Genomic DNA, 21,570 nt, shown 5'->3' on the forward strand with positions numbered 1-21,570 from the left:
TCTGTATTTAAATTGTTTTAATCTTCCCTCTCTTTACCCCTTCAAGGGCAGTCTGCAGTTTTGAAAGAAACACTTTGAGGTCTTTATCCATGTAACCAAATATGCATTTTTCAGCAATCTGGAGTAGGTTTGGCAAATTATTCAATTATTTCTTGCTCTACCAGAATTGAGGTTTAGAGTGCCTTATACCTGTTAACTCAACATAAATAGTAGTGTTCCCTTTCACATATCACAGTTTGATGAATAAATTATATAGTTCTATCATTTACTGAAGTTTGCACGTGATTGAAACTTTTAAAAAGTATTTTCATGTATTTATAATCATTGTGAAATGTTTTTGAATACCTTATTATTCATCGTTAAGTTTTAAAACAGGAATTTGACTGGGCATAAGAATTAAGGGCATAGGCATTGGAGTCAGGCAAATCTGCTTTAAAAATCTCAGCCTTTTCCGTTAGATGTTTTGTAGCCTAGGAAAATTTGGTGACTTCCAAGCCTCAGTTTCCTTATCTGTTAAAATGTATTTACCTTACAGGTTGGTTGTTAAGATTAAAAAGGAGATTAAGGCCTGCGAGCTCTTAGCATAGTGCTGGCATGTAGTTTCTTTTCTCTCTTCTTTTACACAAATAAGTGATGAGGGTTATGGACATACTATCAGTTTTATATTTTTCTTTGTGAGACATATTTGTGTGGTGGAAGTTAAATCTTTACTAACTGACAAAAAGAGAAAATGAAGAAAAACTACTTTAAAAGGAAGAAATGGTACTTTCACCATGAACTTAGGAAGACTGTATTCGGTGGTCTTGGTTTTATAGTAGTGGGTATAATTTTTCAGTATTGTCTGTCATCTTATATATCTATGGACAGTTGTTACATTTTACATTTTTTATGTAACTGATTTTGAGAGCAGAATTGATTCACATACTATATATTACTGTCTACCAGATTCTACTGTTCTGTGAATTGTACTCATTACTAATTCTCTAGCTCATAATTCAGATACAGTTTATGTATCTATATCCAGAATGCTTGGAACCTGAAGGGTTTCAGAATTTGGAGGGAGGAGGTTGATTTTGGAAGATTTGCATTACATGGTACTTACCAGTTGAGCATCTCTGGTTCAGAAATCCAAAATCTGAAATGCTCCATTGAGCATTTCCTTCGAGCATCATGTTAGGTATGTAAAAAGTTTCAGATTTTCAGATCAGAATATTCAACCTGTAACCTAGTTGTGGTTTACGTATTTAAATGAATAGTCATTTCAAACAGATTATCATAGTTGTGTAAGAAGGCATTTATAACAAAGTTGTTTTTTCATAATAGTTTTATTACTAAACCACAATGCCTTATTTAACAGTTAAAATATGACTTAGATACTATTTTAAATAATTTTGTGTCTACAGAAGAATTACTGTCATCGCAAGAGAAATCACCTGGCACCAAGGATGTGGTAGTAAGTGTGGAGTATAGTAAAAAATCTGATTTAGATACTTCCAAACCACTCAGTGAAAAACCGGTTACACACAAAGGTAATTTTCATTCAAACAATAAGTCTTATTAATAGTAATGTTTTAATTTGGGAGAAATATTTTTAATTATATAATATGTCTTATAAAAATAACCTGTTCTCAAACTTGTACTGGTCATTTCTTGCTGGTCAGGTAGAATTTATGGCTTTCAAAAATGGCTACAAAATGACTAGCTGTGTAAGGTATTAGAGTAGATCATTAGACAGAAACCATGCCAAATATTTACTAATATGGCCTCTGTGTTTTTATTTATAGTTGCTTTAAGTAAAACATTTTAATTTGAAGCATAGGTTAAATCTAAATTTGGAAAGAATATGGTAATTTTAAAGTAACAAACTCATGAAACTTTCACATAATTTCATCCACAAATCTGTGTGTCATGTTTGAGAAGAAAAGAAGGATGACTTCCAAATCTTACTCTCCCACCCTCACTCTCCTACCTCTGTTCGGTCTAGTATCTCCATCTGTCCTCTTCCTAGCTGACATGCAACAAGAAAAAAATCTGCAGAGTAAATCATCAGACTATAACATACTTTTGATTCCTGCAAAGTATTTCCCATTCTTTTTCTGAAAATGTAACCTTGGACCAATCATGTCTTTGTGCAGTTTTTCTCTTCTATATTATTTAGAAGCAGTAATGTTGCTTTTTATTTCTTTCCTTCTTATTTACCTTATTGGCGTAGAGTATTAGTGAAGTTTAGTTCACACCCATTTTCCTTTTTGGTTCTTTGCTGGCTTGATTATAATTTATTTTGTTTTTCCTCAAAATTCTATAAACTGATTCTGATAACTGTTATATTCCAGCATTTATTTTAGTTTGCAGTATACATTCTTTCATTTCCTCTTTTTTGTTTTTTTCTTTTGCTTCAAACATTCTTTTTCTACAGAATCTGTTGGTAATTAATAGGTGAAGTTTAATGGGAGGGTAAGAAGTAATACATATCAAGCATCTACTCCATGCACCCACATTATAGTGTATGTTACCCATATATTAGCTAATTAATATATGTTACAATCTTATGAAATCATTATTTTTATAGAACAGGAAAGTGGGTCAGTACATTTCTACTTACCTTTTTATTGTAAAAATCTAAATGCCTTTAACTTACTTTATAATTGTTAAATGTCAAGATTTCCTTGACATTTCTGAGCTCTTTTAAACAAATGCAGCATATCCATAGTTATATTTATAATTTTTATTATCAAAGACAAAAATGCCATTAAATATCTGCTTTATAAGAACAATATTGAATGCTATAACATTAAATATAGTTGATTCTTTTTCCATTACAAGTTTAAGAAATTAGCGTTTGCTTTGTGCTTATTTTCTGTTTAGTCAGTTATTCTCAAAGTCAGCAGCATAGATATTATAGAAAAGTATACATTTTAAAAAGTCTTCAGAATTAGAGACATGACTGTGTAGTTATTATAAATCTGCAGTATTTAGCTGTGTCTGTCTTGGTTATTGAAGCATACATCATGCAAGGAGTCATAAAGAACACCCTTTAAATACTTTCTGCCAGGCCCAGAGCTTAGTGCATTAATATTTGCATTAGTATAACAAGCTTAAGAGGTACGTACTAACACCTCTTTCTACAAATGAGAAAAGCAAGTGCAGTAACGAAAGCTCACTCAGCTAGTAAAATGAGTAGAGGGAAGATTGCAATCTTGCAGTCTAACTCCAGAGCCCACTGCAGTATACTCTCCTGTCCAAGTCCGGAGTTTTATATGCTGTAAACAGATACTTTAATACAAGCTTATATTAAGGGAACAGAATGAGATTAGGAAAATTTTTAATGCCAGAAAAATATTTGTAGATATTTTTAAATATAAATGGATAAATATATGCACACATATATACATACACATATACATTTATATATTTGAGAAAAATCACTCCTGTATAACCTGGCGTTTTAGATAAAGCAAGAATACTTCTTTCTCTGATCAAATTTCTTAATATTTCAAGTGGTGATTAATTTTTTACAAACAACAAATATCCATTAAATGTTTCTAAAATTCCTCTTCGGTTATTTGCACAGTGATGCAGTGGCATGTTTAAAATTTATGTATTATCTGCAGTATTAATGTTTAATGTCATTTATACTTTATAAGCCACAGTTCAACATCTTCTCAAGTATGAAAGTGTAAAAATTTTAAAAACACGCTGAAATTTATAAAATAATTTTACAGAAATTAAATTTAGAGGTGTTAGTCATCCTGTAGGGAGGGGTCGCAAATACGTGCTTTTTAGAAGCCTCAGCACTCAGTGCAGAAAATATTAATCTTCAGTCTTATTTTTCAGTGGACTGTTGCTTCCTACTATATTTTGTTTATAAATGTGCGCTAGTTACATTTTTATTATTTTATTAATATAAAGGCAATTAACATATTTTTGTGTTTTTTAAACATAATCTAGTTGAGGAAGAGGATGGCAAGACTGCAACTCAACCACTGTTGAAAAAAGGCAGGCATTTTTCATCATTTTATTTTAATCCCTTTTTCATACTGTAAACTCTTTAACTCCAGCCTTATTCCCTTCTTTTTTTTTTTTTTTAACCTTGGTTTTTATTTTCATGGTGAGGTAATGTTACAGTTCTGTGAATGCAGATTAGAAAAAGTATTATTAGTCTAAAGAGGTAAGCCTTCCCAGGAAACGGAGTTATATCACAGACAAATTCTTTTCAATCATCGTAGCATTTCTGAAATATTCAGACCCAGACAGCTGGTATTAATTTTTTTTTTTAATTTAAACTGCATGGTTTAGATGATAAGTAGGGACACTGAAACAGGTTTTATTTGCAGTGTCACTTGCATTCTTGACCATCAGTTGTACCCAGCCAAGTCCTCAATTTTGATACTAATGTATTTTTCATTTCAAAAATTACAATATTTCTCACAGTCATGCTGCGTTTGGGAGATACACAGTCATGTCAACATACATGAATTTTATGAGAAGGAGATAGAGGTGAGAGTTATGGAGCAGTGTGGTTTGGTAGCCATATTATTTCATCGTGCAAAATCATTTGTCATGTTTGCATATATCACAGCAGCATGAAAAGTGACATTCTGCAGAAGTAATCAGATGTCCTCGTATGGATTTCTGCTTTTCAAATTTTGGTGTAGGAGTTTCATGGTAGTCATTTGCTTGCTCACGGAATCAATGCTGTTTTTTGTTTTGTTTTGTTTTGTTTTGTTTTGACTCCTGGGAATATAAATGGGAACTCCTTGGTGTACTGTTCTCAGGCCTGCAGCAGATGGGTGCCCTTCTAAGGAGCTCCCACCATCTTTCTGTGGTTCAGAGAAAGATGTGGTGGTTATATGGCTTTATAACCATATATTAATGGTTCCCCAGGGTTCCACCTATTGGGGACAAAACATAGGTAAAAATTAGAAGTCTTTCTTTAGACTAAGGTTTCACTGTGATCATTGTAAGAATGTGTTAGTATGTCTTCAACTCCCATCTTTCATTTTTATGACAGATAACAACTTTGTCTTTTAAAAAGTTGTGAGCTTTAAATTATTGAGATACCAGATTACCAAAGAAATAGTTTCACAGAACAGGTATAAACTTGATTTGTCCAGTTTGACTAAAACAGCTTTTCAAAACACAAAATCTAGCAGCTCAGTATAATTTTTTGATTGTTATTTATGATTCTCTTACATTCCTTCAGAATGCTTGAAAATATTAGTAATTAGGCAGATAATTTGGATTGGTTTAGCTATTGTAAAGAGTTATTTCTCTCTAGCCATTTATAAAGTAAACTTTTATTATAAACAACTGAAAGTTTATGGTAGATGCCATATACAATTGTCTGAATTGCCTGTAGTATAAACATCTGAATATACAAAAATTAGGAAACGATAGGAATTCAGCAAAAGGGACTTTAATATTTACTTTGCTTACATTTTATTTTTTGCTTAATCCTTTAGAATCCAAAGGCCCTATTGTGCCTTTAAATGTAGCTGACCAAAAGCTTCTTGAAGCTAGTACACAGTTTCAGAAAAAACAAGGAAAGAATACTATTGATGTCTGGTGGCTTTTTGATGATGGAGGTAAGGTTGTTAATTTTTTAAAAAATGATTTTAAATTTAGTAAAATTGTGAAAATAGTAAGAAATGGCAGGCACTCTTTACTCGTGAACCCCATTCAAATTTTGCCAACATTCCCAAAAGCAAAAGGATTCATTTCAGAATCAGCATTTAGCAGTCTGGTCTTTTCAGTATCCCTAATGCGGAGGTTGTTCAGTAGTATTTCCTTGAGCATCATGACCTTAACTTTTAATATTATGAACCATTTTGTTGACTGTCACCCAATTTGAAGTGCTATTTTAATGTTTTATTTTAATTAGTTTTTAGGTTGTCTATCTATCTTTGGCAGAAATATCACAGAAGTAATGTTGTGCTCTTCTGTCTACATCTCATCAGGTGGCACAGGATGTTGATTTGTCCCATCACTGATGAAATTAACCATTGAGTAATACATGATTTTTACCACGTTTATTCACTGAAAAGTTATCCTCCCCCCCCCTACATTTATAATTACAGGTATTGGGGATGGCACAGAGGAATTACTCTGAGACTGTAAATACACTATTCTTACAGCCTTCACCACTATCTTTAGCATCCATTGATGTTTATTGTTGTTATTGTTGTGGTTGCCAAATGATGATTTTCCTATTCCATCGTTTCTTCCTCATTTATTAGTTGGCCTTTTATTGTAAGGAAGAGCTTTCTCTTTATTTCTATCAGTGTGAACTCATTGATTCCTATTTTATTGATACTCAGTGGGATATGTATTAGACTGTTCTTGTGTTGCTTTGAAGAAATACCTGAGACTGGGTAGTTTGTAAAGAAAAGAGGTTTAATTTGCTGACAATTCTGCAGGCCACACAAGCATGGTCTTGACATCACTCAGCTTCTGGAGAAGCCTCAGGGAGCTTTTACTTACAGCAGAAGGCAAAGCAGGAACAGGCACAACACACGATGAAAGCAGGAGTGAGAGAGACATCGGAGACAGAGATGCCACACACTTTTAAATGACCCGATCTCATGAGAACTATCACAAAGACAAGCACTCAACCTTGAGGGACCAACCCCCATGATCCAAACACCTCTCACTAAGCTCCACCTCCAGCACTGGGGATTAATTACAGTTCACCATGAGATTTCAGTAGGGGCTGATATCCAAACTATGCCAGGATATAATTTGTTACTTTCGTTTGTTTTGATGTTCCAGTTGTCCCATATTTCGCCAGCACAATCCTCCTTAGGCTGATTTGTTTCCATTTATCATGTCCCAGTCATTCTTTTGAGTTATTTTCCAACACAAGAAGATGTTCCAGGCTCAGTTTTATTGTTTTGCACTTTCCCTTCAGAGCCGTGAAAGTAACCCTTTATCCAAGGAATGCTGGTCCCTTTTACTGAATAACAGTGTTTAGAAACAAAGATCAGGGCATTGGACATGCTTTGTCTACAGAGTGTCACTGCTCCCAGGCCTTCTCAGTGGACAGAGCCAGGAACTCCTTATATATGTGTGTGTGGAGATATAAATGGAGATCAAAAACCAATTTCCATCCAGCTTCTCCCTTTTCATATTTCTAATTTCATTGTTAAACATGGCTCCTGCTAAGGTCAATAAATACACTTATTTTCTCAATCCTGTTGTATGTGACTAATCTCCTGACTTTACCAGGCCACTATCCCGTTTGGCTACCTTCCTTAAATGGGATCAGACTCCATTAGGAGTCCCTTCTTTCTCAGGTCTGCTAATGGCTTTTTGACTGAATTATCAAGGAAGGACAGAAAGAATGTTTTTGTTTTATATGGTGGTGTAGTAGACATGTGTTTCGAGGCTAAATTGATGTTCCTGATTAAGAAATTAGCATTTAGTAAATGATTCATTATATTTTTATAATTCAGGTTTGACCTTATTGATACCTTACCTTCTGACTACCAAGAAAAAGTGGAAAGACTGTAAGATCAGAGTATTCATTGGTGGAAAAATAAACAGAATAGACCATGACCGGAGAGCGTAAGTTTATTTCACATTGAATGGCATGCGTCTAGTAGCACTTCATTGCTACAGTATAAATTTGATAGGATAAAAATTAGACAATCCAGAAAATGTCTATTATCTTGCTTTGTTCTTTACTGAAGTTAAAAATTTTAAATATAACCTTGTTCTCTTTAGTCTTCATGTTTAACTAGTAGATACTTAATTTTACTTAGATGTAATTTTTTTTAACATATTAGCATTTTAGAAGGTCCTTCTTAAATACTTGTAACTTTAAAGTGCTAAGCAACCTTTTTCTTTTAATCAGGGGAGAAAGTGCACAAACATTACCTATTTGTATGTGGGATACATTTTATTGTAGACTCTAGACAACAAAATGCAGGATGCCATTGTCATTCATCGGATTCTTTCTGAATATACTGTCACAATTATAGTTCTTGTTTCAGTATTTCTCTCCTGCTCTGTAAGTACTCTTGTTTTGTCTTTGACATGTAACATGTATATTGTACACATTATGGATCAAAGACATGGGTACTTAGAAGCATTGAAACCCAGTTTTATTTTTCAGAAAGCAGAGTTTTGACCATATAATTCCTCTACCCAAAATACTTTAACAACTTTCCTGCTACCTGCCATAGAAAATCTAATTGTTACAATGTAGCAGTCAAGGCCCTTGACAGTCTGTCCTCTCATTCCCTTTCTATTCTTCTGTTTCCCCCAGTATGCCTTATACTTCAGTATACTTTTCCATATGCTCTAAGCATGCATGTGACTTCAGGCTTTTACTCCTTTGCCTACTCTCATCTCCTGTAAATAGCTCTTCACTTGCCTCTCCTTTTATCTCTTTAAATACTGCACTCTTTAAAACCCAGCTCAGTTCTTTGCAGTGCCTTTCCTATTTCTCTTGCCTTACCCCCAGATCTAGTTGTTATGTTTCCTTCCGGAATCACAATGTACTTTAATACCTACCACTCATCACATTCTGGCAGGTATTATATTTATTTTCTTATTTAAGTTTTGTGGGCCCTGTTATGTTTAGCATGTTTTATAGTAGGCACTTAACTGATAGGTCCTGGAATTCAACTAGGTGTTGATTCATTTCAAAGAGTGAATTATGCAAGAAATACTAATAATAAATTTAATAATCAAACCTGTAGCAGATCTTTTTTCTCATATCTCAATTTAAAAACATTTTTACTACAAATAAAATTGCATTTTATTTTTTGTATATATGTGCACTTCAACTGTTCTATTGTTGCCACCAATGTTTCATTGCCAGCTATGCCTTCAGAAAGGTATTTACTGAAAAATCAGGCCTGTTGATGCTCCTTTTCAATGTCCTGTTTCAGTTCCCTCCTCCCCCAAAATGCTATGAACTTAATCTGCCATCAACTGTATCTTCAATATGGCCCACAGGTCATATTTGGGCCCTGAGATAAGCATTCTTCTTGGATGGAAGAATAATCCAAAAATAAATATTTGTCTACTAGTTTTTATTGAAATTTATGTACTTATCAATATAGTTTGACTAAATTTGAGAAACATTAGCTACCATTTAAATTTAATTATTAATGTCTTTCTTTGTCCATTACTCAGTACTAAGGAGAGATTCAGAGAAAGTAAAATACTCAGTGATTACTCAGAAAGTAAAGTACTCAGTGAATTTAAGTCTGCTTTGTGAATGAATGGTGTGAATTAATTCAAATGGACATTGTTTAGCACATGATAGACTGAGTTTTTCTGTAAATCATGCTTTTCAGATATATGGATTCAGCCCAATATAGAATGAAAATACTTGTATCTTAATTCTATTAATTTTTGTTGTAGGATGGCTACTTTGCTTAGCAAGTTCCGAATAGACTTTTCTGACATTATGGTCCTAGGAGATATCAATACCAAACCAAAGAAAGAAAAGTAAGTTACTCTACAAATTTCTGATCCTTTTAGAGATGGCCTACTCAGACACAGATTGAACTTAATTAAAACCCAGAGATTTATTTTCCTGCTGTTAGTTATATGTGAAGTCAGTATTTTAAAAATCTAGCATTGATAGTTGGTATGCATATATCAGATATTAAAGAAAGTCTAAAGAGTTTTCAATATTCAGAGAGGATTTAAATTACAGCTTTACATGTGATTTCTGAAAGGTGGTTCATTTCCATTGCCCCTGCCTGCAGTCGTTATAACCACTCAGTCCCTGCTCTACATACCTATTACTTTCCACTGTTTTGTTTTATTGCTAAAATAGGAAAATCTAAACATTTGCCTACAATAGTTGCATTCAGAGTTCTTCTAGGAAAGACTTTGGAATATTCCACCTGAAAATGTTATATACAGGTTATAATGATATTTGTATTTATTTTACCTGATATAATTTTAATTCTTAGATTAATGTTGAATCAATATGAAGCTGATATAAAGAATTCCTTTTAGATAGGAAACAGTAAGGTAAAATTTGTAAGGTTGTAATCAGGGTGAGATTGCTTTTATTGTAAAACTGTGTACTGGGTGCTTCATACTAGATTTGATACTGAAAAATACGTTTTTCATGTTCATAGAGGATTAGAATGCCATTCATGTTATTTTATTGGTAAGTATATGGATGTAGAAATTAATTTTTCATTTCCTTAAATTTTTAGTGTCTGCCCTTTTCCCCTTCAAAATGTTCTAGTACATTTTTTTACACTACTTATATTCATTGATAACTGGGAAAGCCTTTGGGTGTAACACAATTTGACTTACTGCTCAAAGGGACCATTTTGGCTACTATGGTAAAATATATTTAGGTTGAGAGAAAATGGCCATAGAGGGAGAAGGGGTATACAGGGAGATCAGCTTTAGCAGTTAAAAATGCAGTTTTATTACAGGTTGGAGATTCCTTATCCCAGATGCTTGGGATCAACCAAAAGTGTTTCAGATTTCAGATTTTTTTTTAAAATTTTGGAACATTTTCATTATACATGCTGGTTTAGAATCCCTAATCCAAAAATCAGAAATTCAAAATGTTTCACTGAGCATTTCCATTAGACATCATATTGGTGCTTAGAAAGTTTTAGATTTTGAAGCAGTTTGGATTTCAGATTAGGGATACACAGTCTGTATTGTCCATGTGGGTTCTAATTTTCTCATCAGTTTCAGAGACTAGAAATTGCTGTTTTTGAAATAAATTGCCAAAGTGATTATTATGGTTGGGGTATGGAGAGGAGCATAATAAATGAGAGGCACTAACTTTGCAAGTTTTAATTTAGTGTTTAAGATCTTTCTGTTGTGTAACTTAAAATAAGATTAGTTGTGAGAAGTCTTTGTTTTTTAAAGTATTATAGCTTTTGAGGAAATGATTGAGCCATACAGACTTCATGAAGATGATAAAGAGCAGGATATTGCAGATAAAATGAAAGAAGATGAACCGTGGCGAATAACAGATAATGAACTTGAACTTTATAAGACCAAGGTATTCTTTCTCTTCTGCTTTATTTTCATTGATCTTTTATATAATAAAAGACATGAAAACCAAGAACTTCAATTTGATATAGGAGGGGTCAGTTGTATAAATGAACTCTAAAATACATTTATTTGAGGTTAGCGGAAAGAATTTTTTTTAAAAAAAGAACAGATATTTTTATTACACTAAAATTCATTTCCGTTTCTTTTTGTCTCCTTATAGTTCTATGAACCATGCTAAATTCGTATTTCCAAATGGTCTGGGAATGACTTTGTCCTGTTTCATTTCAGACATACCGGCAGATCAGGTTAAATGAATTATTAAAGGAACATTCAAGCACAGCTAATATTATCGTCATGTAAGTAAAGATTTTCTTGCTAGTTTCTGATAATATGCTTTGAATTAATTTCTGTTCCAACTACATATCTATGTAACACCCATATTGACTTAGTTGTTATAAGGAGGAAAAAACAAACTTGTAAAAATATACTATGCTTTAAGCATATGGAGAAAGACAAAAACTGTAACCTTAAGCTTATATGAATCCCAAGTAATTCTTTTACCGTAATAAGTTATATTGGAACCTTTTGTTTACACTTCTTCTCACCTTTTCAAAATTCCTCATCTTTGTAAACACTACAGCATAGCCATTAAGTATGTGTGGATAGGAGGGTCCTACGTTAAAATTTGGACCCCAGACAGCTTCCTCTTGAAAATAACCCAAAAGAATGTGATTTGGCAGATTAAACTGGAGTAGTGGTTCCTGTCTGGATTCCCATTCTTATGTTTTCCACACACAAATTTTACATACCGACACATTGTCCTTGAGGTAAATACGGATGCTAAATGCCTACTTTGGCTCTTCCTCTACTGAACTAGGTTAGCTAGATATTCTTTGAACCCACATTTTCTCACTTCTGGAACATGTGTCCTTAGATAGGAAAGCTCAGGCCTCTCCCCCACAAAAAAAGCCAAATAATGAAAAAAAACTATCAAAAGATTGTTAGTTTAACAACAAGCATTTAATAAATCAGAAAGTTTCAAGTTTTGCTGATGATAAATACCTGTAATGGAAAAGACACTAGAACGCAGAAATTTAGAGAAAAACTTACAGAGCAACTGGTCACTGCTACCACCATCCATAAATAGAAATTAAAACTGAGATAAGAAGATGAAAATTGCATTTATCCATATATAGCTTCCGTTTTCTAAATTTTGATAGTAAACATACCTTTCACCTAAGAGAATTCTATTCTTACTAAAGAAGGGGAAATCTAGGATTTAGTGTTATATATCAGAGATACTGTGGTTTATAGAAATATTTACTGTTCTTATGAACAAATTCTTAAAAATCTTTGTTGAAAGATTATAGTCTTTTATATACACATGTACGATGGTGGTACCATAAGATTATAATACCATATGTTAAGCGGGGGGCACGATGGTATGCACCTGTAGTCTCAGCTACTTGGGAGACTGAGGTGGGAGGATTGCTTGAGACCTGAAGTTTTGAGTCCAGCCTGGACAATGTATTAAGACCCATCTCTCTTAAAAACAAAAAAACCATATTTTTACTGTATCTGTTCTATATTATAGCTATGCAAATGCTTACCATCGTGTTACAGTTGCCTGTGATATTCACTACAGTAACATACTGTACAGGTTTGGAGCCTGGGAGCAACGGGCTGTGTCATACAGCCCCGATGTGTAGTAGGCTGTACCGTCTTGGTGTGTGGAACTACTATGATGTTTTCATGAGGGCAGAATTGCCTGACAATAAGTTCTAACAAATGAGTCTCCATCGCTAAGCAACACAACTATGGTTGTTATTCTATATGCAGAATTCTCCTGCACTGAGAAATATTCTGTAATTATAGTAATTTATAGTAACTTATTGTAATCTACTTTAGAATTTTTGCTACCTTTTATTCTGTAAATGCATTGCTCAGGTTTTTTTTCTCTTTTTGATACCAGGAGTCTCCCAGTTGCACGAAAAGGTGCTGTGTCTAGTGCTCTCTACATGGCATGGTTAGAAGCTCTATCTAAGGACCTACCACCGATCCTCCTAGTTCGTGGGAATCATCAGAGTGTCCTTACCTTCTACTCATAAATGTTCTATACAGTGGACAGCCCTCCAGAATGGTACTTCAGTGCCTAGTGTAGTAACTGAAATCTTCAATGACACATTAACATCACAATGGCAAATAGTGACTTTTCTTTCACGATTTCATTAATTTGAAAGCACACAGGAAAGTTGCTCCATTGATATGTGTATGGAGACTTCGGTTTTAGTCAATTCCATATCTCAGTCTTAATGGTGATTCTTCTCTGTTGAACTGAAGTTTGTGAGAGTAGTTTTCCTTTGCTACTTGAATAGCAATAAAAGCGTGTTACCTTTTTGATTGATGAAAGAAGTACAAAAAGCCTTTAGCCTTGAGGTGCCTTCTGAAATTAACCAAATTTCATCCATATATCCTCTTTTATAAATTTATAGAATGTCAAACTTTGCCTTCAACTGTTGTTTTTATTTCTAGTCTCTTCCACTTTAAAACAAAATGAACACTGCTTGTCTTCTTCCATTGACCATTTAGTGTTGAGTACTGTATGTGTTTTGTTAATTTTATAAAGGTATCTGTTAGATATTAAAGGTGAGAATTAGGGCAGGTTAATGAAAAATGGGGAAGGGGAAATGGTAACCAAAAAGTGACCCCATGGTAAGGTTTATATATGTTAATATAGAGCTAGGAAAAAAAGCCCCCCAAATGCCTTTTTAACCCCTCTGATTGGCTATTATCACTATATTATTATCTCTTGAAACCTTAGGGAAGATTAAAGATTCATCCCATACTTCTGTATACCATGCTTAAAAACGTCATTCTTTAAACAAAAATACTCAAGATCATTTCTATTTATTTGGAGAGAAAACTGTCCTAATTTAGAATTTCCCTCAAATCTGAGGGACTTTTAAGAAATGCTAACAGATCTTATGGAGGAAATTTAGACAAAGCAATGTCATTTAATAGAGTATTTCAATATTTAAGTGGAATTTCAGTATACTGTACTATCCTTTCTAAGTCATTAAAATAATGTTTCATCAAATGGTTAAATGGACCACTGGTTTCTTAGAGAAATGTTTTTAGGCTTAATTCATTCAATTGTCAAGTACACTTAGTCTTAATACACTCAGGTTTGAACAGATTATTCTGAACATTAAAATTTAATCCATTCTTAATACTTTAAAACTTTTGTGTTAAGAAAAACTGCCAGTTTGTGCTTTTGAAATGTCTGTTTTGACATCATAGTCTGCTAGTACAATTTTGACAGTGCATATGTACTGTTACTAAAAGCTTTATATAAAATGATTAATGTGAAGTTTTTCATTTATAATTCAAGGAAGGATTTCCTGAAAACATTTCAAGGGATGTCTACATGTTTGTATGTGTGTGTATATATGTATATGCATACACAGATGCATATGTGTATATATAATGAAATTTATGTTGGTGATATTTTGCATTTTAAAGTGATCAAGATTCATTAGGCAAACTTTTGTTTAAGTAAACAAGTTCAAAATCAGATTAACAGATACAGGTTTCATAGAGAACAAAGGTGATCATTTGAAGGGCATGCTGTAATTTCACACAATTTTCCAGTTCAAAAATGGAGAATACTTCGCCTAAAGTACTGTTAACTGGGTCAATTGATACAAGTTTCTGTGGTGGAAAATTTATGCAGGTTTTCATGAATTTATTTTATTTTATTTTTTTTTTGAGACGGAGTCTGGCTCTGTTGCCATGCTGGAATGCAGTAACGTGATCTCAGCTCACTGCAACCTCCGCCTCCCCAGTTCAAGCAATTCTCCTGCCTTAGCCTCCCTAGTAGCTGGGACTACAGGTGCACGCCACACCATGCCCAGCTAATTTTTGTATTTTGAGTAGAGACGGGGTTTCACCATGCTGACTAGGATGGTCTCTCTTGACCTTGTGATCTGCCTGCCTCGACCTCCCAGAGTGCTGGGATTACAGGCGTGAGCCACTGTGCCCGGCTGGTTTTCATGAATCTTGATAGACATCTATAACGTTATTTTCAGTGGTGTGCAGCATTTTTGCTGCATGAGTATGAGCTAGGTATAGAGATCTGATAACTTGAATTCAGAATATTAAGAAAATGAAGTAACCGATTTTCTTTAAAAAATTTCTACATTTTAACTCACAGCATTGTTCCATTGCAGGTTTTGCAATGTTTGGGGGTAAAGACAGTAGAAATATTATATTATTGAGTAAACAATAACGTGTGAACTTTAAAAATGGATAATAGGGCATGGACTGAGTGCTGCTATCTTGAAATGTGCACAGGTACACTTACTTTTTTTAAAGTTTTTCCCATTCAGGAAAACAACATTGTGATCTGTACTACAGGAACCAAATGTCATGCGTCATACATGTGTGTATAAAGTACATAAAATGTATCTAAATATTCATAATGTGGGGTGGGTAATACTGTCTGTGAAATAATGTAAGCTTTTCACTTAAAAAAATGCATTACTTTCACTTAACACTAGACATCAGGTCGAAAATTTGCAAGGTTGTTATAGTACTTATTTCAGCAATTCTTAGAGATGCTAGCTAGTGTTGAAGCTAAAAATAGCTTTATTTATGCTAAATTTTGATTTTTGTGCGAAATTTTTTTTAGTTCTAATCATTGGTGATAGCTTGGAAATAAATAATTATGCCATGGCATTTGACAGTTCATTATTCCTATAAGTAAGAATTCAGTGAGTTTAAAGAGAAGGTGGTGTTAAGCTGATTATTAACAGTTACTGAAATCAACTATTTATTTGTTACATTATTCCATTTGTATTTTAGGTTTCCTTTTACATTCTTTTTATATGCATTCTGACATTACATATTTTTTAAGACTATGGAAATAATTAAGATTTGAGCTCTGGTGGATGATTATCTGCTAAGTTTGAAAATGTAATATTTTGATAATACTGTACTATACCTGTCACACAAATGCTTTTCTAATGTTTTAACCTTGAGTATTGCAGTTGCTGCTTTGTACAGAGGTTACTGCAATAAAGGAAGTGGATTCATTCAACCTATTTAATGTCCATTCTTATATTTTATCTATTTTATAAGTTTTTGCCAGCTTTGTGGTTTTGTCTCATTTAGATAACTATTGCTTCATTCATTTCTGAATTTTTTAAATAGCTTTTACCTTAATATTCATGCCCCGGAAAAGTCGTTCACTATTCCTAAACCTTTGCAGTAATCACTACTGATACTTACAGTATGACTGAACCATCTGAGCTGCAGCTCATTATGGATTTTTTTAAAGTTCTGGCTTTTCTAATTCTGCTTTATCTTTGGGCCAAATCTCTCATTTGTCAATGAGGAAACTAGAAGATTAAAAGTGATTCATAGTCCCTGAATATCATCTGATTCTTTCCTTCCAAAGATTTTTATCTAAGCTCATTTAGAGTTTTAGAAAGCATTTTCATTTTCCCATTTGAACATGACTGTAGGTGTGGTATATATGCAGGACAGCTGTTTCTTTCTTCTACTCTTGAGAAAGCAGCTTGGAGCAGCTTAGGGAGTTTTCCAAGGTCATGTGGTAAATCAAGGAAGGTTGTTGGTCTAGAGCCCGGGTCTTTCATCCCCAGGAATTTCTTCATTATGCATTCACTGCTGGCTGATCCATAAGACAGATGGCTGGGATAGATTGGTCGTTTCCAAATTACTCACCTCTGTCCGCTGAGTAAATGTGTGTTCAGGTAAGGCAAATTATAGTTAGAAATATAGGTTGGCTACAGGCTGCCTTAATATGTTCAAAACAAAATGTAAATATCCATTTTTTTGTTTGTCGTCTTCCTTATTCTCAAGCCACTATTCAGGCCACTATTCACTTGTTTGGAAAGCTAAAAGATAATTTAAAGGCAACTATGTATGTGACATTTTCTAATATCAGACCATCCAACAGTTTTTAAAACAAGAACATCATTCATCTTTGAGCCAGCAGGTTTCTGCTATTCATTCACCAGGAAGAAAAGATAAATCCATTTGATATGCTTCCCTCTTTATATACCTATAGGAAGTTTGTAGGGCCAGAGGAAATAGATGGTAGTTTAATGTTTAACTTTTGGGGAAAGATGGTACAAGTTCTAGGATATGCTCAATAGAAAGTACTATTTAGTTTAGTTCAGATAATAAATAGTGTGTTGGTGGCTTAACCAACTTGACATACTTTTTTTGGTAGTACTTGAATACCTAAGGATCTAAGTCTCATTGTCTTGTATGGAATCTGGTGGCAATGGTGATGGACCTGTTTTACTTACGTGATGGGCATTTAACATAGTCTGTTAAATGATAGCATTAAGAACCTCAGCCCATTTTTTTTCTCCTTACCCTTTTGTTTCAGACATGGTAAAAGTTTGAAACTATTGGGGAAAATGTGAATGCCTCTGCATTTGTCCCCTCCTGCTGTGCAGCCTGCCTTGTGGCTGCTGTCCTCACAGATCAGGAACTCATTCCCCAAAATGATAGTGTATTAGTAACACACATCCTTTGTTCCACTATTCTAGGATATGAATACAAATTACCAGTGTGTTCTACGCAAAGCTACAAATGAAAATAAGCTTACTTTTTTGATCCACAAAACAGGGTCGGGATCCATGGGTATGGAATGCCAAAACCTGACTCAATACTTGTCAGAATTTTGTTAGAATACTGCCGAAGCTTTTGAGGTAAAGAATTGTGGAGGTTTTATCCTGGAAGAGTTAACTTCATCTTAAGAAAGGAAGCAATTTATAGGGTGACTTTATATCCAGCTATTACCTCTCTAAGAGATACCAAAAAAAGACAGTTTTAAAATTAAGTAGGCACTGTTCATATTTATTTATATAAGGTACATATAAAGGTGTATAACTACTAGAAGATACTACATTTACTCTTTTACATTCTAAATTAAGCTTCAGTTGAGCCATTTTTCAAGGCAGTCACAATTTGAAAAGGAGCAATCTATAGGCATTTATTTGAATAACCAGAAAGTCAGGTTATTTTTAAGTTTATAACATTTTTGCTTAAGCCATGAAAACTCCCCTCTGAGTTCCTAAGAAATGTTACTATTTAAGAACTTTAGAAGATGACAAGGACAGTTTGGGAAGGAGGTGGCTGGTGACAGTGAGATGAAAAATGATGCTCCAAGAAAAGGTTTATGAATTGCAAAATATGTGCCTTTAAGTCTTAGTGTCATATTTCCTTTTGGGAAATAGTGAACTGTGAAGAATGGAAGTAGTTTTTTTTCTGAATTTTTTCTGTTGACATAACCAGCACCTTCTATTAGCTACGCGGTGCTGGTCTCAGAGGTCTAGGAATCTACCTCTTTCAGGTAGTCTGTTTTCTCTGTGGTCTTTCCATCAGTAAAGATTATCCTTTGCTTACTGTCCATGCCCCTGTGAGTTTAGTATTATTAACATAAATTTTGCACTTCGGTTTTTTCAGAAAAAATTGGTAAGGAAGCACAGGTGTATTATGTATTGAAACACTGATTAGAGCAGTGGTTCCCAAACTTTAGTGTGCCTCAGAATCAATGGCAGGGCTTGTTAACACATACTTTACTGCTACCACATAATCTCTAAGTGAAATCCTTCACGTAGGCTACTTCTCAATATAACCTGCCTTCTTTACACTCCTTTTCGTCCTTTCTTTCATGGTATACATGTATTTCCATCTCCCCTTAACACCAGCTGTGAATTCAAATGATTATCTCCTTTCCAAATCCTTCAGTGTTTCCCTTTTATATTAGGTCTTTGTCAGTGGCAAGAATAGAACCCAAAGCAGGCTAACAAAAAAAGGAAGCCCTAGAGGGCAGCTGAGCTCAGGGACTTCAGCGAGTGTAAGCAGGGACTCTGAACAGGGTCCTTAGGGCTCATCTTTCCTTCTGTCTGGTTTGTCTTTCTAAGCGGGACGATTCTTCCCATAGACTGTCATCGTCTAGTGTGCCCTGTGGCTTCTGAGAAAACCATACTCAGCCCTGACGGCTTAACAACAACTGCAGTAAAAAGGTGGTGTCTCCTCATAAGCTTTGGCAGAAAAGACTAGGGAAGGGTCCCAATGGGCTCAGTTTGGGATCCCCCCACTTCAGCCATGCCATTGATTAGGCATGAATCTTGTGCCCACTTGATGTGAAGTAGGTTCTCCATTTTAAAAAGATTGTATTATTGAAAAGAAAGGAGGCCAGGTGTAGTGGCTCACGCCTGTAATCTTACTACTTTGTGAGGCTGAGGCGGGAGTATCGCTGGGACCAGGACTTCAATACTGGCCTTGGCAACATAGTGAGACCCTGTGTCTACAAAAAAATAACCCGGGCATGGGGGCACACTCCTGTAGACTCAGCCACTCAGGAGATGGGAGGATCACTTGAGCCCAGGAATTCAAGGCTGCAATGAGCTATGATTCTGCCACTGCACTCAAGCCTAGGCAACAGTGAGAACCCGTCTCTAAAAAAATTAAAGGGAGGTTGGGAAAACCAAACCAATAGATACCCCCAGGAGTGCCCTAAAGAATAGTGCTGACCCACATTTAACTAAAAATCAGAGAAAATCCAGTCATCTGCCTCTTTTGGAGTCTCTAGTTACAGGGACTTGTCTTAGTCCGGAATATTTATGATGATCAAATCCAGATGTGGCTCCTCATGATCCAGCAACCTATGATTGGCCAAATGAGATTTTTACCCCTAATACACCTTACAATGACTGATGGTTATTGAAGGCCTCTGTGTACTGGACACATGGCATGTTCTGCCTCATGTAATCCTCACAAGTGGGAGGTAGATTCTGTAATCCCCATTGTCCAGATGAGATAACAGGAGTGAATCCAGGTTCATATAATGCAAAGTCAGGGTCCAGATTCAGGGAATATCACTGATCCCTGTGCTCTTAACCACTCAGCTGGACTGCTCCCTGCTTACATATAGTTATGGAGAGAAAATAGGAGAGTCACTGAAAGAACACTCATTTGGAAAGGGGGAGAAGAGGAAACCCTGGCCTTAAAGTGGGTTCCATGGTGAGTCACCACTTCCCTGGTTTCTGCTCTATGATCATCAGCTTATTGATTGTCTTCCATGGCCGCATGCAAGGATTGCCATTCTGGAAGCGCACACTTGCTGTATTCCGAGGGGTCTGAGGACTACTCTAGGGAAGTCTCAGAAGCTTGTTGCCAGGCTAGAGGTTTCTGTGGCAACACCCTTGACTAGCCAGCTACTTGTTGAACTGACTTTGAGTACTGTAGGATGGGTAAGCAACTCCAGCAACCTTGGAAGTCTGATTCTTGGTCTGAACTTTTTTTTTTTTTTTCCTCTTAGCACCAACACAGCCTATTTTCTAATTCTCAGTTTACTGACTGCAGTGATCTGGCAGAGATTCTTTCCTGCTCCAGTACTTTATGATGGTCATAATACCTCCTGTGGAATTGCAATTTAGGCAAAGTCACATTCTAAAGTCATCATAGGAAGTCAGCATTGCACTTGAAAATCACTTATCACTTCCAAACCACACAGTTCTGTTTCTCAATGAGTCTAGCACAGTTAGTTTTTCCTTCCATCATTTCTTAAGTTGTGTACCAGCTGAAACAGCTGGCTTGCAGTTAGGACAATGTTGTTCAAATATTACAGATAGTAAATTCTAGGATCCCACAATGAGGGAGCCAACACCACTGACAGGAATGACAGGTTCATCTCATACCACTTTTTTCTTCAGGACAAACGGAATGACTGGAGTTTTTTTTTTTTTTTGAGAGTCTCGCTCTGTTGCCCAGGCTGGAGTGCAGTGGCGCGATCTTGCCTCTCTGCAAGCTCCACCTCCTGGGTTCACACCATTCTCCTGCCCCAGCCTCCCAAGTAGCTGGGACTACAGGTGCCCACGACCACGCCCAGCTAATTTTTTTATTTTTTATTTTTGGTAATAACTGGAGTATTTTAATTGTCATTGCCTTCTTGTTACCACCATCACCACTCTCCAACAGAACGTGTATGATTCAGTCTAATACATGTAAGTTGCAACTCCACTGGATTGCTTTTGCCCAGAAGGGTATGCATAAGAGGAGGGGCTTAGAAGGGGATGATCAGGGGTCTCCTGGTTCTCAGGCTTCTCCTGATCCCCATCCTGTGCATGGTTTTTGAATTTACCCTTTACTCCTGTGGATCAAGACTGAGTGTTGGGATTTTTAAATGCTGAGAGGCCTTTGATTGTTTAATCTCATCCAGTCATGTTTGCTAGCTGCAGAAGAGTGAGTTTCTTTTAGCAAAATCACTTGTCTCCTTTCTACTTTCACAAGGGCCAGCCTAGCTAGAAGTTTAACCTTTTCTTACAGAAAACTTGGTGAAACCTCCAGAAATAGCCAACTGCATGTCAAACTATCATGTTACAAAAGTTTAAAACATGAGTATACAAATAGAGTAAATAAGTCAAAGATTATGTTCAACTCATCAGAGAACCAATAGACAAAACTGGTTCAAAGGAGAATTAAAGGAATAGGATGTATGGCATTTTTAAATGTTTGCCGAGTTAGATCCTAGCCTGTGGG

General features: G+C 35.2%; 1 protein-coding gene across 1 annotated transcript in view; it reads left to right on the forward strand.

Annotated features, from left to right (window-relative positions):
* Window positions 1-16,091, forward strand: part of SLC12A2 (solute carrier family 12 (sodium/potassium/chloride transporter), member 2) — a 104,816-nt gene extending 88,725 nt beyond the window's left edge. Inside the window, exons 20-28 of the mRNA XM_011942097.1 lie at window positions 1,404-1,529; window positions 3,949-3,996; window positions 5,463-5,585; window positions 7,452-7,563; window positions 9,373-9,459; window positions 10,861-10,996; window positions 11,278-11,345; window positions 12,962-13,706; window positions 14,335-16,091. Coding sequence (XP_011797487.1) covers window positions 1,404-1,529; window positions 3,949-3,996; window positions 5,463-5,585; window positions 7,452-7,563; window positions 9,373-9,459; window positions 10,861-10,996; window positions 11,278-11,345; window positions 12,962-13,097 — 836 coding nt within the window. The 3' untranslated portion in view covers window positions 13,098-13,706; window positions 14,335-16,091. The remainder of the gene's footprint in view (window positions 1-1,403; window positions 1,530-3,948; window positions 3,997-5,462; window positions 5,586-7,451; window positions 7,564-9,372; window positions 9,460-10,860; window positions 10,997-11,277; window positions 11,346-12,961; window positions 13,707-14,334) is intronic.
* The last annotated feature ends 5,479 nt before the right edge of the window (window positions 16,092-21,570 follow it).

The sequence above is a fragment of the Colobus angolensis genome, unplaced genomic scaffold, assembly GCF_000951035.1.
Source record: "Colobus angolensis palliatus isolate OR3802 unplaced genomic scaffold, Cang.pa_1.0 Scaffold206, whole genome shotgun sequence".
NCBI classification, from domain to species: domain Eukaryota; kingdom Metazoa; phylum Chordata; class Mammalia; order Primates; family Cercopithecidae; genus Colobus; species Colobus angolensis.